The 17245-nt window shown below is 39.8% G+C and overlaps 2 protein-coding genes across 7 annotated transcripts in view; one reads left to right on the top strand and one right to left on the bottom strand.

Annotated features, from left to right (window-relative positions):
* The window catches only part of fam131bb (family with sequence similarity 131 member Bb), a 54892-nt gene that overhangs the window by 29527 nt on the left and 8120 nt on the right, over positions 1 to 17245 (bottom strand). The window contains exon 1 of one of the 2 annotated variants that reach the window (XM_044208986.1): positions 955 to 1093. The exons of the other annotated variant lie outside the window; for it this stretch is intronic. The gene's annotated coding sequence lies outside the window, so the exon portion shown is untranslated. Of the gene's footprint in view, positions 1 to 954; positions 1094 to 17245 lie in introns of those variants that run through there. 2 annotated transcript variants of the gene reach the window in all.
* zyx (zyxin) lies at positions 473 to 16962 on the top strand. Of its 5 annotated transcripts, none has more exons than XM_044208946.1 (10): positions 473 to 705; positions 7748 to 7980; positions 9041 to 9300; positions 10196 to 10291; positions 12013 to 12573; positions 12800 to 12944; positions 13287 to 13456; positions 13809 to 13987; positions 14505 to 14625; positions 14716 to 16962. In XM_044208946.1, the coding sequence occupies exons 2-10, from the start codon at positions 7761 to 7763 to the stop codon at positions 14827 to 14829; spliced, it is 1866 nt and encodes a 621-aa protein (XP_044064881.1). In that variant the 5' UTR covers positions 473 to 705; positions 7748 to 7760; the 3' UTR covers positions 14830 to 16962. The 5 variants fall into 5 exon arrangements, with proteins under 5 accessions (XP_044064881.1, XP_044064884.1, XP_044064882.1 ...); XM_044208949.1 differs by having other exon boundaries at positions 475 to 705; positions 12803 to 12944; XM_044208947.1 differs by lacking the exon at positions 473 to 705 and adding an exon at positions 1223 to 1421.

Below are 17245 nucleotides of genomic sequence, written 5' to 3'. Positions count from 1 at the left end.
AGACAGAATAATGCCTTTACAATCTGATCCTCAGTTTTGCTTGTTGAGGCAAGTGAAAGAAAGGCATAAAACCAGTCTTGTTTTTTTCCTGACAGTAAATAAAGCTAAAAAAGCCAACCTTTTCCACAGCCCAGACCCGTTTGAATATACTTTCTTCAGCCGTTATACCTCCCTGTGTTTAAAACCCTGACTGCTTTTAGTGTCTGTATCTAATCAAGCCTCTAGCCCCATTATCTCTCCCTCCCTCTTGCTCCCTCATTCCCTCAGTCTGACCTTACAAGGAGAGGCAACAGGGTTGATGTCATTGACTGAAGAATGCTACAAGAATCCAGAGAGAAAAGAGAGCAGGAGGAGGGGTTTGACTGGACAGTTTATGAACACACACACACACACACACACACACACACAAGAGAGAGAGAGAGAGAGAGAGAGAGAGAGAGAGAGAGAGAGAGAGGTGCTGTTTACATAGTTATACACAAGTCCTGAGCCAAAGCCAAACGAGAAAGAACTTGTTTGGAAGGATGGTGTCATTCCTTTTCCAGACTGAAAAGCACAGGGGGAGGGTCTAATAGTTGGAGAGGGGAAGAGAGAAAGAGAAGTTACCATTGCAGTCAACTCTTACTCAGCCTGAACCAAGACAAAAAGAAGAACAAAAGCAAGAGGGGGAAGGAAAAGGGAGAACCACACTGCAGCTGTATTAACAGGGTAAGCAGCCTAACTGTATTTGTTGGGAATCAGGATAATAGTAATAATAATAATGGGCATACCTCACTTTTTGGGGGGCAGACTGATACAGGTTACCTAATAAGGTAAAGTCTTTTGTCAATGCAAGTATCATGATAGCACGGATGTACTGATTACTCAATGAGGACTGTTGTTAAAGCCTCAGGGAATAGCATCTGCAATCTGTCATATGGCATATAAAAACTACTGCAGACTCTAGTTGAAAGATACCTCTCGGTAGGTGGTGTTCCGTTGTCTCTCTAGCTGAGTGGCCGTTTAGTGACTATGAACAAATCTCCCTGAACGTACTGTAGGTTGCTACACCAGCTGATGGATACCGACGATAAGGAACGGGCTATGCGGAAGCTCCAACAGGAAGTCCAGCTTAAAAGTTAACCAAGCTAGCTAGTTAGCTAGCGATGCAGCTGTAAGCGTTTAACGTTACGTACTAGAGAGTAGAAAAATTATTCAACTTGAAGACAGTATAATTAAGAGAGGCCTTCTTCTTTGCCATATGTCGTAAGAAAAAAATGGGGCGGTGTTAGCCCGTTTCGCCACCGAAACAATTTGACCAAAGCTTGTAGTTAACGTTAGGAGTGGTAGGTGTGTGCGAGTGACGCTAACGTTGGTGTGATATATGATAAGTCAGAGAGGTTACGTTAACGTTTATCACACACTGTGGCTGGCCAGACTTAAAGGTAAGTGGGTGTTGTCGTTCAACCGTCAGTGGGTTTTATTTCTGAGCTAATGTGTGTTGAAAGCTTGGAAATTTGATTAATACAAGCTAAGGTCGTAACGTAACGTCATGCACTTTGAATACTAACGGTTAAAAGTGATTTGCTCTTAGCCACCTAGCTACTTTATAACGTCTAGCTTTAGCTAGTAACGTTAATTTTTGTCATTATGTATATTGCTAGTTAGTGTTGAAAGGTTATATCTAATTAACCTAGCTGTCTCGTCTTCATTTGCTGTGTTTGTGACCGCTTACCCATTGCTGTCAGCTGTTAAAAGCATTGGCTAACCCTAGCTAATCAATGGGGTGCCAAGGTGGGTGGAGCACCAAGGTACAGTATGTTTAACTTATTGATAGTGTCAAGTAAATAGAAATCTGTTATCAACTAGCACATTTTATTGTTCTGTTGTGCCCATGTTAAGGAGGCCTACAAGTATGGCTCTTTCAAACGTCTTCACAATTGAATGATCTATATATCTAGTTAAGTTACCTAGTTGGGTCTCATGTCATGGATGAGATGATGCGAAGAGGCACCGCTCTGTGCATTAATAAGGGATGTTGGGAGAATACAGGAGAAGTATGGCCATTTTAGCATTGAATTTCTAACGTTACAACTTCAAGAATGTGAAAATCCTGTGATTATCAGTGTGTGTGCCTTGCCTCTCTGTTTTGCCTTTTCATCAGCCAGATAGGAGGGGAGCCTCAACCCAAGGCCATGTTTAAGAATAACTTAGAGCAAGAAGTCTCTGGTTTGGGTTAGCCTGAGGTTAGTGTGGTGCTGCTGTTTGAAAAGACTGGGATTATGGTCACTGACACCTCAGTAAATTGGTGAGGCAAATGAAAATCTGTGAATGAAGATGATCTATGAATGGCTGTATGCTAGCTACCCTTTATGACTGGGGTGACAAGGAATCCTCCTTAATTGTAGCCTCCAAGAGTCAAGACACACAAGCTATTTTAGGGCATCCATTTGCCCCAAATAACTGCATGTCTAGCTCTTAGATTTTGTCTCTCACTGTCTTGTGACTCTTGTTTGGTACATCATTCTACTGTATGTCAGTGCAAGCAGATGAGGTTGTTTGGATGAGAGCTTGACACAGAGCCCATTGGCTGATGTTATTACCAGTTTTTGAAATGTTGCCTGTTCAGTCAGTCATCTAACTGTAGTCTGAGCGAGAGCGTAACACGGGTGCTCAATGCATGTCCAGTGACCTGTAAGATTGGACTCAAAAGGGTTGTTTGTCCCCGCATTAGTGACCCCCGGCCTAGACACGCTTTCCCAGAAACTGGGTGTGCTATTAACATCAGAACAATAGAGAGTTTCATCGACAGACTAGTCACTGATACAATGGCTGACCAGACATAGAAAAAGTTAGGTACAGTCAGGAATTCAGCATCTGTTTAGTTTAACTGTTAAGGTACCTGCCTTTTTTTTTTGGATTTTATTTTTGTATTGTTTTTATTATTATCTGGATATTTAGCAGGCAAAACAGTAATGAGCTTATTACTGATTTGGGACCTTTACCTCTACCTGTTGTTTTTAAAAAGAAGAAATATCTCTTTTGGTAGAAAAACTGCAACCATGTTTATTACTGTATTTATGTGGGCATAGTGGTACTTAAAGAAAATATCACTATGTGAAGAAATACTGTACCTACATAATGTTGGTGTATTTTGAGAAGATTAGGACAAAGACTAGTTCAGCGAGGCACCATGTTACAACACTTCCATATCTGACCTTTTAAAAAGCAGTAGCACAGCATATAACCACATTTAGTTCCTCTATAACCACAAACTAATGAACCACTGCTGAGTTTAACAATTTTCCCTTGAAGTGTGGTAAACTCCTCCTCAGCAGCTACTTCATCACATAGTCTGTGCCTTCAGAGGAAAGAGGGTGTTCATGTGAAACTTGAGACAAAACACAAAGATAATAGAAACTGTGCCACAACTGTGCAAACAAACAAAAGCAAAACAAGAGCTTAGTTTTGCTTTTGTTTGTTTGCACAGTTTAATAGTCCATTTGGGACTTAAAATGCTGAGTCTCAAGTCCACAGCCATGCTGGTATTTATATTCTTCAAGGTAGTTAGGCTGATTACATTCACCCTCTGTCCCATGTGTAAATCCCTGTCCCTGAAGATGGAATGAAAACCAACTGGGCTGTGGTAACCAACACAGGGTTGAGAACCAATTTTCTAGCCTGTAAAAGCTGTCCAGCCATGTGGTGTTTATACAAAGTTCAAAAGCTACAGAGTACAGTATGTGAATTATGCTGGGGCCCTACCTAAAGGCTACACAATGCCACCCTCCATCACAGCTGTAAAGTAGAAATGATTAAATGCAGCCCTAAGTGATGTCATTCAGTTCAAGTGGTGGGTGAGAGATGAATGATGAGGATTGAGGAAAGCACAATAAAAGAGATGAAAATGGTTATGGCCTGCCACAGAACACAAGTCTATACATCAGACTGTGTGATGGAGCAGAACTTCATACAAGCACTCAAATTTCATTTAGGGAGTAAAAAGCAACTAAGAGGAAAGCAGCAAAGATATATAGAAAGAGAGGCTGAATGGAGAGAAACAAAAAAGGTGATGTCATTGAGTTGTAGTGCCAAATATGTTCCTCAGCCAAGGGTCTCTCTCATCTCAAGGATCAGGTTTCAAGATAGATTTGCAGTAGGACGTCTGAAGCTGAGTGTGGAGCTGATTTCATCGGATTAAATCCCTCAGGACCATATCAAGGAACAGATGGAAACCTGACCGCAAGTTTTCATCACTGTTGAATAATTGAGAGGACTATTGCATATTATCTCTTAAAAACAAGGTAGCTTAAGTACTGTAATGAAAAGACTAAATCACAGTCTATACCCACCCTTGTCAAACACTCCTTTTTAGAAAGCCATTATAGATCCAAGTGTTGTGTTTAGAGTACTCTGTTGATATTCAGACTTGCAAACCTTATTAAAAGCCAAGAGCTTTATCTTGACCATAACTGGTCTATCTCTTTTTGCATTAAGTGTGCACTCATTCAAATTGAAGTAGGCCTTGATACTAGGTTAATCAGTAGCCAGCTATAAAACACCTGTCCTTTCTCTCTTTCCTTTGGTTTATTTTATCTTACCAGTGGTGCAAACTGCTTTGCAGAATTTGCCTGTGTGCCTGCAGAAAGTTGGCAACCAGAACAGTTTGCATCTTCGTTAGAGCCTCACCATCTCCCTTTACTAATTCATGCAGCAATTTTCTGAATTATTTAAGTGGGATAGGGAAGTGGAGCTAAGATTCTGTAGGTTAATGTTTTTGTAACTCTACTTAAAGCACAGTGACATTTGAGAATTAATCTCATGTCATTAGATTGTTTTTTCCACTGATTATTCAATCAATAATGGCATCAAAATAGTTAGATCAGGAATTATTTCTCTAGTCAAACTTTTTTGTATAGTAAGATTGGAAAGCTGTAACAACATAAACAATTTTAACTGACATTTGTCTAAAACTAACCTAATTACATTCTAACACACATACTGTACATACACATGATAAAAATGCATATACACAACAAATTAGTATATTCGAACAAATGATGAATTATGTCCCTGTATATTTAAAGTGGTCTGTAGCCAAGAGGTTTAATACATCGGTAATTCATAATGAGATGTCTTAGACTATCTAATGAAACAGTTGACACCTCCACATGCTTGAAGGACATCATAGCCTTGGATACATATGGTTCAAAGGGTTCAACATTATTAAATCTTGATTTTTAAAGGAAGCTTACCTAAAAAGCTGAAGAAGGAAAGTTACCCTGCTTTCACAGTAGAGAAGCTGGTTCTGTCATGAGCACCAGAGATGCTTTCATGAGCTCTAAGGGTTTTTTGTCTTGTCAGAACTTGAAGTGTTGCCTGTGTGTCCCAATGAAATGGAATGAGGATTAAATACTTCAATTTTTCCTGGTTAGTTTAGCTTTTACTGTCAGCTAGGCCCAGTCTGCATAATCATTTTCAAGACTATGTCAGACTTGATCTTTTCGTGGAAGGTTCGTTTTCTCAAATGCAAACTCAATTATATCTAAATGGTGAAAACCACTGATAGTCTGCAAGTTTTCTGTGGTTTTTGGAGATGTCTAGTTGACAAATACTCAGCATTACAGTAATCTGCACAGGGGATTTGTGAATATAACAACTTTTAAAAGGCAAAGATACAGTAAGTTTAACTAGAATGAGTCAAATCTCTAATGTGAAAAAAGGAAGAAAAGGTGGTACCCCTGAGTTATTTCAATATTTGATATTTTACTTAATTCTTAATTATGTTATCAGGAAACCGTAGCAACATTATTAACATACTAGGACGTTAATTTCCATTTTTAAGGAAAAACCATGCACATGCTCACACACCCCTATGTTCTGAAAGAAATATTAAAGCTAAGTCAAAGCTGTATCAAGACATTAGTACAACCTTAATCGCTGTTTAATCTGTTTTCCAGTCTGAGTGGTTGCAGATTTCTTTTAGGAAGGATTGGTGTAACTTTTGTAGAGCAAACAAACAATGAATGGACATTTATTGAAGTACTTTTGAATTATAGATGACTGAGAAAATAGTCCCACGTTCCATTTTATAGTAACTGTGACATTTAAGGAGGTATGAAGACTAGGTAACTTTCATTAGGATGTAGAGGATAAATGCCACACAACAGAGATAATAATTACATTTTGTTTGGCCAGTGGAAATGGTTCTCTCCAGTTTGGCTAATTTTTACCACCTGCAACTCATTCTGTTAACAGGTTATGTGTTGTGGCTGCATGACATTTATCTTTTACAACCTGTTAAAGGTTAATGGTGCATAGTCCAAACATTGTTGTGTTAATCATTGCAACAGTTGTAGTTATTATCATTATTATTGTTATTGTTATTATTATTATTATTAGGAGGAGGATGCCACTATTTCAGAGCTTTGGGGTAGAATAGTTTGTTAAACACCAACAGTGAGTTCAGACATCCAGTGTCCGTGCTGATGTGTGTGTGAGTATATGTTTGTTTGTGTGTGTTGGTGGAGGGGGTCTGTAAGAACAACTGTGCTTTTGACTAAAGGTCATGTTCAGGGGCCGGTGGTCTTCAGGGAAATGTGTTCAGACTTTGCAAGGAATCTCGACACTGAAGTAACATCAACATTTGTTTAACCACCAGCATGTGTGAGGTAAATATGTGAGCGCAACTCACATGAAAATGTTATGATTGTTGCTATCGTCCCTGCTTCAAACTGGTCTCCCTCTTACAAAACTTGCTATCATCGTGTTTTTATGTGCCTGTAAACAGCTATGTGTTAAATATTGCAAATTGTCTCTGGCATCTGGGAGTGCCACTATGTCTGCTCTGTATACATGGCCTGAGGAAATTTTCACACACTTTTCTCTCATTCCATTATAGACCATTTGCCAAAGCTTTTGTGTTTGAAGAGTAACACTGGATTTGCAGAATGCCTAGTGGTTATTTTCTTTTTTACAGCTATTTCACTAAATCAAGAAATAGTCCAAGTCTAAACTACATTTTAAGAGACACTGCAAGCCACAATAAACCTCCATTTTAATTAGTTTTACTTAGACTTTAGGGGTTAAGACAGCTGTGTCCCAGTTATAAAATATACAATAGGTACCAATCTGCATAGTGTGCTGTTTTGGCAGTTGATATAAAATAAGTTAGTGTTTTGTACTAACAGGAAGTGCTAAACAATATGCACAGACCAACTATCAACCAAACTTTTGGAAGCTACTGCCAATTCTAAAGCTTAAAAAGCCTAAAACGGAAAAAAATTAAATGTTGTTGTTCCTGTAGCTGTCTCACCATTTTATTTTTTAATTAGCTTCTCCGTTTCCATTTTGCAGTGCATTGAAGGACAACTATCCATCAACACTAACATCAATCAAATTCAGTCTGCATTCTGACATCTATGAGTTAATTTAGTCACTACTTCAGTGTAAAGGCACTACATGCTCAAAATCTGGCTACAATTTAGTATGTAGTTTGGAACTGTGGCAGGCCAAATGTTTTGTTGATGTGTCACCACCACTAATTTTCCAGCAAAAGACCTGGCATGCTTACGCTACCAAGATATGCAAGCCCTTTTGACTTTAGTCAGCTGATTAACGTTGGTTTCTTTATGTGGGGGGGTGAGAGTGAAACTCCTGAGTCTGGAGTTGTTTGAACTTCACTGCAACCTGTTTTTATACCTATAAAAATTAATATTGTCCTGTACAGTGTCTAACTGTTGTCCATAATGTTTCTTTTGGTCATCCTTAGATAAATACACAAAATGGAGGACTCCAGCAGCAGCAAGCCATTCATGGTGACATCCTCTCTGAACTTCAAAGTCACCACCCCGTCCTTCTACAACCAGCCGAAGAAGTTTGCCTCTGTGGCACCACCACGGCCCAAAAGTCTGACACCTCCCTCAGGTCCATCACCAACACTAGGCACAGCTGTGATTGGTCGAGTGGGAGATCTGCCTCCGGCGCCCCCTTCGTTTTGTGATGGTATTTGCATTATTTATGCTATTTTGTCAATTTTTTATCTTTAAGTTATATCCACTCAGTCAGCAGCCCTCCCCTATCCCACCCCCTGCTGCTTTTTACACGACAGCATGCAGAGCTTCACAGTTGTGTATATAATAGAACACATCAGTTGTGTGGTACTGTCGTTTTAATGAGTTGTCTCTGGGACATTAAGTTACTGTACTGTAATTCCTGCCTTTTGGACATTTTAGTCAAATGTTGAGATAGTTACAGTCTCGTACATTTTGCTTTTGGGGGAATTTTACTTTTTAGAGTTGTGCATAATTATACCACTAGTATGAATTTGAAGATGTCTGAACTGATCGTAATCGTGGACACAGACAGCCTCGCCAAATAAAGGTACCCTGTTGAGTTTTTGACCACTAGAAGTACTATGGAGCAATGTTTCTTATGAGCGGGTCCCTGTTTTGCTTTTATTACGCATTAGCCTGTGGTTTCACACTATTCGGATCAACAGTTGATAGCGGTTATGTGCAAAGAGGTCTAGCAATGCACCTGCAAACACTGTGAAGAAGACTGCTAGCAAGCAAACATGGATGTAAACAAAGCAAGATTTTAAATATTTAAAAAATCTAATTTCAAATGTTTGTTTTATAAGGGAGGAAATGCATTCAACATGTTTTTTAGACCTCAAGGATACACACAAGGTGTTTTGGTAAACACTGAATCTAAACAAACATTTTCTTTGTCCGCAAGGTACCTTTTTTTTAAATGCAGGAAAACAGATCGGGATACTCATATCTACCAGGCAGGACTTGGCTGTACTCTTTGACTCATGTTCTCAGTAGATATGCAAAGTTAAGAGCCTGTGAGAGGAACAGCTAAAGGTCATCATATACCTCTCAAACAGGCTAAATCCTCCACACCTTTTCTGTTTTTATTTTTATTTTCCTGTAAACCTATGATGTTAAACCGCTCAGTATATCTGATAAATGCTTGACAGTAAAGATTGGACTGGATTATTAGTACAAACCATTTTGTCACAGCTTTTAACCAGTCAACCCTTCCTTATTTCTGTCAGACTTCCCACCCCCTCCTCCACCTCCACTGGATGATGATTTGCCAGCTCCTCCCCCCGAATGCCAAACCATACCCAATGCCTCTGACGTCCCCCCTCCCACCTTCCCCGCCCCACCTCCAGTGGCAGATGACCTGCCCCTCCCAGCTCCCCCTGAGGAGCGCGCCTGTCCGCCCACCTGCCCCTCTCCCCCTCCTCCTCCACCCCCTCCACCTCTCCCTGCCTCTGGTACCAGTATTCTCAGTGCTGCTGGGAACCCACAGGTGAGTCATGATGGTATCTGAACTAAATTAGGCTAAAGTTGCTTTGCCTGTCTGCATGTTTCTTCCTTTCACTGCATGTAACTGCATTTTGGTATAATTTGATAATCAGTTACGACACTGGAGGACATTGTTGTGGGACCATAATGAGTCCATGGAGTGTTGGCAGGAAATACTGTCTTTTGAGATTTTCCCACAAATTATATTAGCATTAACCCAGGGTAAATCACCCAGCTTCATGCTTCTAACAGGATTATTGCCAATTTATGTAACTGAAACTAGACATGCAACGAAAGGTTTATTGTAGAGATGTTTACTGGAGGACTGCATTAATTGCGACTGGTTTGTCAGGCTACAAAAACATCAATGTATGGAATTAGACATTGTTAGTCACTGTTAAAAAGTACAAAATTAAAAAATGGCTTGGAAATGATGAAAATAGCAGTATACCTCATTTTTTAATGCGCAAAGAGCTTATGCTAAATGCTTCTCAGCAAACAATCCAACAAATCGAAAATGTAATAATTGAACAGTCAGTGTTCTCTTTCATCCAACCAGGGAAATAAAATTCAAATATAATTTATTCATCGTCATCATTAATCACTTCATTGACTGCGTTTGTTTATCATTCATTCATTCTTTCATTCTGGGTTTTCCACCCCAGTAACTGCCAAAATTTAAAAGGAAAAAAACAAAAGTGGTTCTATTTCATTCTGCATTTTGGAATAGATAGACTCAAGTCTTTATCAAACAGATATGTAGACACAATTTATAGTAACATTTCTCTTCCACCTTTTGTATTCTTGGCTCATCCTGCCCTCCTCCTCCTTTGCTTCATTGTGAACACTTTTATTTGTGTAAATGTACTTTTTATAACTATTTCCTCTTCCTCTGCCAGAGACTGATGGAGAAGCAGACTAGCTTCGATCAACAGCTTGACTCTCTAACTGACTTGCTGTCTGAGATGGAGACCAGGGGGCCTTTCAACCCCAAGGTACAAAGCATGGAGGGATGGGGATACACTGTAACAAACATGAGACATTAGGATACGGATAGAAAAACAAGGTAAAGAACAGATGAGTGAAAATGACAGCAGGCTTTGACTCACTGTAGAAAAAGAGGATGAGTCACACAGCGGGAAGAAAAGGGGGGGGGGCAAAGTAGGTAGGTCAGTGGAAATAGTTTGGAGAGATGCCAGGTTGGTTTCTCTCTTCATCTGTTCAGGTTGAAAGCTCAGTGATAAGTGAACTGCAAATACAGAACACCAGACTGAAAGGGAAAACAAAAGGTGAGGTAGCTGGTGATTCACACAGAGAGGAGGCACTTGCAGAGAGAAAGAGAGAGTGATGTGCACATAATTGAGTGGAGAGCATGAGAGTGTGATGAAGCCAAAGTGTGCTGCCAGAGACCCAGTGAGAGGTCCATAAATGGAGTCTGTTTTTGTCCAACTTGGAGGTACTGGATCAGGGCAGAATAATGTTGGCTCAAAACCGCAAAATAAATTCTGATAACCTCAAACTGTGGAGCGCTTCCAATGTTTACTTTAATCAAAGTACCTCATTCAATATAAGTTTCTGCTTGCAGCATTTTAGCATGTGCTGTTATACACTAGAGATTTATGATGAGAACTTCCCTCTGCTGAATTATAGTTTATGATAAATGGAAGATTTATGTTGCTGAACAAACTGAATGCTTGTATAGAATAGCCTCACAGTGAATTCGCCTGTTTCTGTGTGCTTTGAAAAGTTGGGCATTTTAACATGAATGGGGATTGATCCGCTTTTGGAGCCAGCCTCAAGTGGCCATTCAAGGAACTGCAGTTTTTGGCACTTTGCGTTCACTTCATTTTTCAGCCCCGGAGGTTTCCGCTTGGTTTTGGCCATAACTCAAGAATTGATGCGATAATTATGACAAAATTTCACACAGATGTTTAATGGGATGTAATGATGAAGGGATGACATTTTTTACCCAAAAGGTCAAAGGTCAACTTCACTGTGATCACAACGTCCTGGAAAACACTTTTTTCGCTTATTATTGAACCCCATAACTCAGGAACAGAAGGGGAGATTGTGACCATATTTCACAGTTGGTCGGACACTGAATAGGTGACAGTTTTGACAAGGTCAAAGGTCACTGTGACCTCAAAATAGGTTTTTAGGTCATTTAAAAATGAATTGGCGATTCCAGATTTCACACACGTTGACTGGGGTGGCACAATGTGTAAACAATAACTAGCACAGTACAGGCTTTCCTCCATCTCATCCATTCTGCCTTTCACTTCCTGCCTCATTCTGAATTTCAAGCGTCATCGGAAATCACATGATTACAAATAACACATTGGAGCGTGCCTAGCTAATCGTGATCCTGTGAGTGAGTTTCACCTACAGCTCATAGAGAGGCTTCGCATCTAAAAAGGCCAGAAGAAAACAAAACACATTTTGAGTAGCTATACTCTATAAGAATCCATCTTCAAATAGTAATCAAGTACATGTACCTGTTTAGCCAATAAATCTATGATGATCCTTCATTAATCAGTTCAACAATGTATGTTCACTGGAATCATATATATGTATCATCAATATAGTGATAACTTCCATTTAGCCAAAAAATACATTTTATACTTTTTTTTTTTTTTAAATTCAATTCAGTATTCTACATATATTATGACAGACATGGCGGTAATTCTAATTGTTGATGTCGTCATTTTAACCACAGCTACCAAGCCAGTATTCTTCAGCACCAGCACCCAAGCCTTCAGCTCCTCCCCCCACTGCTCCTAAACCAGCTCTCTCCTTCCTCCCACCCCCTGAGATGGCAGACCGTCCGCCTCCAGCACCCTGGGCAGAAGAACTCAAAGCCAGAACAAACCGACAAGCCAATCACAACTCTGCACCAAACTCTGCCCCTCAGTCGTTTGCTAAGGCCCCGGCTGTGGCTCCCAAGTCTGGTTTCGGAGGGAGAACGGGAACATCATCAGCCTCTCTGGCACAAAAACTGAACCAGAACACAACCCCAATCAGTGTAGCTCCAAAACCTTCCCCACCCTCTGCCACCAGCTCTTTCCCTCCACCTCCAGCAGCTCCCCCTGCACCTCCTACTCCACCAAACAATATGGTGGCTGCCCCGGCCTCTAATCACATAAAGAGTTCTCCCTTTGCCAGTCAGGTGAATACAAACCAAAACCCTCCTGCTGCTGTGCCTCCTCCTCAACCCAAGACGATGGCGTCTCCCCGCCCTTCTTTTAACCAACCGATGAAAACTCCACCTGCATCATCAGTATGTTCCAGTTTTATTTTAGTTATTTAGAGACACTCTTTGCATTGTATGTATATAGTAGAAAGGCACAGGAAGTACAAATAATTTAGTTTATAGTTAACAGATCAGAATTACGCATTTTTGGACATGCACTAACAGTGTTTTCAAATGCTCTATAAAGCATGTTGCATGTAAGTAATGTATACGTATGTACTAATGGCTTTGTGTGTGTGTGTACATGTACAAGCAGCCCTCACCCCCTGGCCCAGTTGCTATCCCAGGTGGAGGTGTTCCTCTGAATATGAGGGAAGTGGAGGAGCTGGAGAGAATGACAAAGGACTTCATTAAAGATATGGACACACACGCACCTGTCATCACCTCCCCTCCTACAGGTACATACACACACATACAGTGGTGGCTATAATATTCATGGTGAAATTAACATTGAAATTTATCACACTAGTCATTTCTTATTAAAATGATTTGTAATGTGAGAAACATTTTAATACCCCACACTGGAAATAAGAGAGAGAAATTGTTCAGAGATTTTCTGGCTGCTTGCAAAATGTAAAACATTTATGGATGGATGTATTCACAGTCCATTCTCATATTCAACAAAACACTGTAATTATCACAAGCAGCGCTGAGTAGGAAGATGGATATATGTGTGAATAATCATGTTTGTATAGCTTACTCTTTTCAGCCTTCTTTACCTCTGCCCCCCCCCATTTCAGAGGTCTGTGGAAAGTGTGGCGAGGCTCTGTCCCGTACCCAGCCAGCAGTGAGGGCCATGGATAAACTCTTCCACTCCAATTGCTTCTGTTGCATGAGCTGTCATCGCCCCCTGCAGGGCATGCAGTTCTATGACCGGGACGGCGCACCTCAGTGTGAGGACTGCTATATGGTGAGGAGTCACACATAGATTGTCGGTGAAATGGTTTGGAGTTAATGGTCACTGTATGATCACACAAAAAGTTGTTCACCGAAACATCAACTCAGTAGCTATGTTTCATTTCATGTGTTTTTCAGTAAAAAGCAGTCACTTCCACTTAGATTTGAAAGTCCTTATGTTGTAATATACACAGTGTACACTTAATTCTACATACTGATGAGTAAACACCAATACTATTCACTGCATCAGTGTGTACAATGTGTTGACGCAGCGAATATACCATCTCCCAGTGTGCTTCCAGGTTATTAACGAGTTTCATATCTCCATCTCAGTTACATGTTATGTTCCTTCTGCTCCTCCTCAGAGTTCCCTGGCGGTGTGTTCCCGATGTGGGGAGAAGATCACAGACCGTGTGTTAAAGGCGGTGGGCCAATGTTTCCATGCCCAGTGTTTCCGCTGCAGCACCTGCTCCTGTACACTTGAGGGGGCACCTTTCATCACTGATGACAACAACAACCCCTACTGTGTCCAGGATTACCACAGGTGGCTGTTGATTCCTCAATGATTAACGAAATATTACATCTCTGTTGATTTCTTATGAGAAGTGATTAGTTTGCGATGCAGTGTATGATGCTAAACATATAATGTGGGAAGAGGGCTGAAACAAAATGTCTTCATTAATTCTCCTGACTTTTATCTACATAATTTCTCTGCACTAGGAAGCATTAGCTACCCATGCATGTGTTTTGAGGACAAATAAATTTTAGCAGTGTTTGTATGACCCCATTCATCCTACCTATTGGGATTATCTGATAGTGGTGGTGCTGGAGGGAGGCAGCATTTTGTACTCACTTGATTTAAACTAACTGAAATTTGTTTCTCCATCTCCTGCTGATAAAAAGTTTACACAACATGCTAAACTGTGTACAAAATAATTGGGTTTGACAAAGTTGATTGACCCTCACTACCACTAGTAGACAGGCCCAGAAGCAAAACATTTGATTTGGGTTGAATGTGTGAGAATTTAACTAATTTGCCATCAATTAACTCTTTATTCCAGGCGTTTCTCCCCTATGTGCGTGAGCTGTAATGAACCCATTATTCCAGCCGCAGGCAGCGAGGAGACAGTCAGAGTGGTGGCTCTCGACAAGAACTTCCACCTTAAGTGTTACCGTTGTGAGGTAAGACAAACACAAAACACTATAAAAACACAATTTTAATTTCTAAAAAGTATCAATTCTAGTAAATAAATGCATTTATTTGTTCTGTAGGATTGTGCTCGCCCTCTCTCCATAGAAGCAGATGAAAATGGCTGCTATCCACTGGATGGTAGGATCCTGTGTATGAAATGCCACACCCAGCGAGCCAAGCAAGCTGCACAGTGATTGGCTGCAGCAGCATCACTCAGATTAACTATGAACCAAATCCAAAAGCACAGGATTCATTCAGCTGCCGTTTTTGCCTTTGCAACAGGGCTTTATTCAGTATATGTACGCAGGTATGAGTGTGAATGTGCTGTGTGAGAAGGTATGTTTGCATGCAGATACAGTGTAGTATTCCCCCATCTTTGTTCACTTCACTTCAGTGCAGAAGTAATGTACTGCATTGAAATAAACTTTTATTCCCAATCTCCAAATCTCCAAACTCTCATCTAGCCTTCTTTGGGTACTAGAGCGTATTTTCTGTGCCAATTCTATGTTTACGCTAAAATTTCCAGCATAACTTGCACAACAAAGGTTTGGTCTAAAGCAGTCTGATAAAAATAAAGTTGCCTTTCTTTGTCTCTCTCCTCAATATTGTTAGTAGCACCATGTACTGAGATATTTCCATCTTAAGACTTTTACTGACTGGTCTCTTTCCCTATAAGCATTGTAACTATACTGAGACAGATTGTTACCATAGGGTGAGGACTATCTGGGACCTCCCATTTGACCACTCTGGTTGGCTGTTGGTAGAGCATATCTTTAACACTTCGGCAGTTGTTGTGCCTGCAAGCATGGTTAATGATGCTTTCCTGCCTAGAAAGTGCTTCATATCAGCCAATCTACTCTGATAGCATTTTAAAGTCATCTAGGGCTAAACGTTGACTGCAAAAAAGATAAAAACAGTGAATGTTACTCAATTTTTTTGTGATGTGAATTTGATCATTTACAGGCATGCGTTGAATTATGTCTTGTTGCTCTCTCTTATTTAATCACACATACTGCATAAGGGCACGATTAGAACAGAAATCAGCCATTTTCTTCTCAAAAATAGTTTAGAGCTGATTTAACAGTGTATTTTTAGATGCATGCTTTTTGGATGCACAAATTATGAACAAACAGACAAGCACAGATTTGCCAAGCACAGATTCCATTCCTGGGATCTCATAATTTAAAAAACTGTGTAGTTAAATGTCAGCTGCATGGCTGAAAACAGGACCTATTATGTGATCGTTGCACAGTTCCATAGTGAAGTAAAATATATTTTTAGTGTCACTTTGACTCTAAAGCCCCTGCACATGATCAGTTTAGTTTAAGTACCATCTGGAGACATAATAGTAGTTTTTGATGTGCATTTTCTTGGAATCTCTTGCTTTAAATAATATAATGTATGGACCTTTTTTTTTTTTAAATCAAGTATTAAGGTTATATGTGTACCAGTACTAAAATAACCTGTCCTTTCAGCAGGATGATAGATCAGTAGAGGCATTAGCTTTGAGCTTTAGGTAACAGATGTTAAAACATAGTGACCAAATATTTCAAATGCTGTTGGCAAGATTGAGGTTAATGAAATGGTTACATGGGATTCAATGTTTTGACATTCATGTATGTTTTTTTATCACCTTTTTTTGAGTTTGAGCCCAGTTTTTTTTGGTCTTGATCAATTCTATTTTTACAGTAAACACCACTATTCTTTCCAATATTCATCTTTTGTACTTTTTGTACATCTTTAGTCTTCATGTACTTTAGACATGTGGGCTATATATTATTTTACTCTTATCTTACTGTATTTCATTGATAAATGCTTACAATTATTTGGCTTCATTTTTAACCTGGAGATGTGTCTTCTCCACTGTTGTATTCCATTGTTCCTTTTGAATTGAGCCTGGTTTGCAGCCACAGGAATTCATTCCACAATAAGAAAACAGTTGTTACTTGTGCTTCCATTGAGCCTGGTGCTGTATAACACCAGAATAACTAACATGGAAATAGTTATTCAGCATTGCATGCTAGCTGTGGTGGTGGCATTTCTTCTAGTATTATGTCTTTTGTTTGCACCAACTACTCCACCTTTGTGGCCCTGCCTTTGTCATCACTATGTGATTATACGTATGATGATGCCTTCACAGTTGCATTTATCTGGAGTTTTGTTGTGTTATGTCATGTTGTATTACATGCAAATGCCTTGTCTTTTCATATAACTTTTTTATAAATTCCTGTTTGATATGTGTGAATGTGTGTATGTTTAAAAAAATATTTAGCCCTCCCCCTTTGGCTGTATCAAAAGATAAACAAATAAATAAATCAAATGCTAAATGTTTTTGTCTGATTTATCAACTGTCAGGAGTATAATTTTATAGTTGTAAACACCTCCAATACATGAAATAGTATATGCAGTAAGTTGCACACAATTAGAGTTTGTCATTTTTGTTTTTGCCAACATATTCTCTCTGGTCGGCCTCCATGTGACTTCCATGAAACGTGTCCTCCCAGCTTCAATGATGTGCTACACTGTTACAAGACCTCCAGGACGGCAAACTGCTCTATCAGTTGTTAACAGCCATGTGTTGCACCGATAATGACGACAGCGGACATGTGT

The sequence above is a fragment of the Siniperca chuatsi genome, linkage group LG9, assembly GCF_020085105.1.
Source record: "Siniperca chuatsi isolate FFG_IHB_CAS linkage group LG9, ASM2008510v1, whole genome shotgun sequence".
In the NCBI taxonomy this organism is placed as follows: Eukaryota; Metazoa; Chordata; class Actinopteri; order Centrarchiformes; family Sinipercidae; genus Siniperca; species Siniperca chuatsi.
Note: the sequence above shows the minus strand (reverse complement) of the source record. Positions and strands in the feature narration are given on the sequence as shown.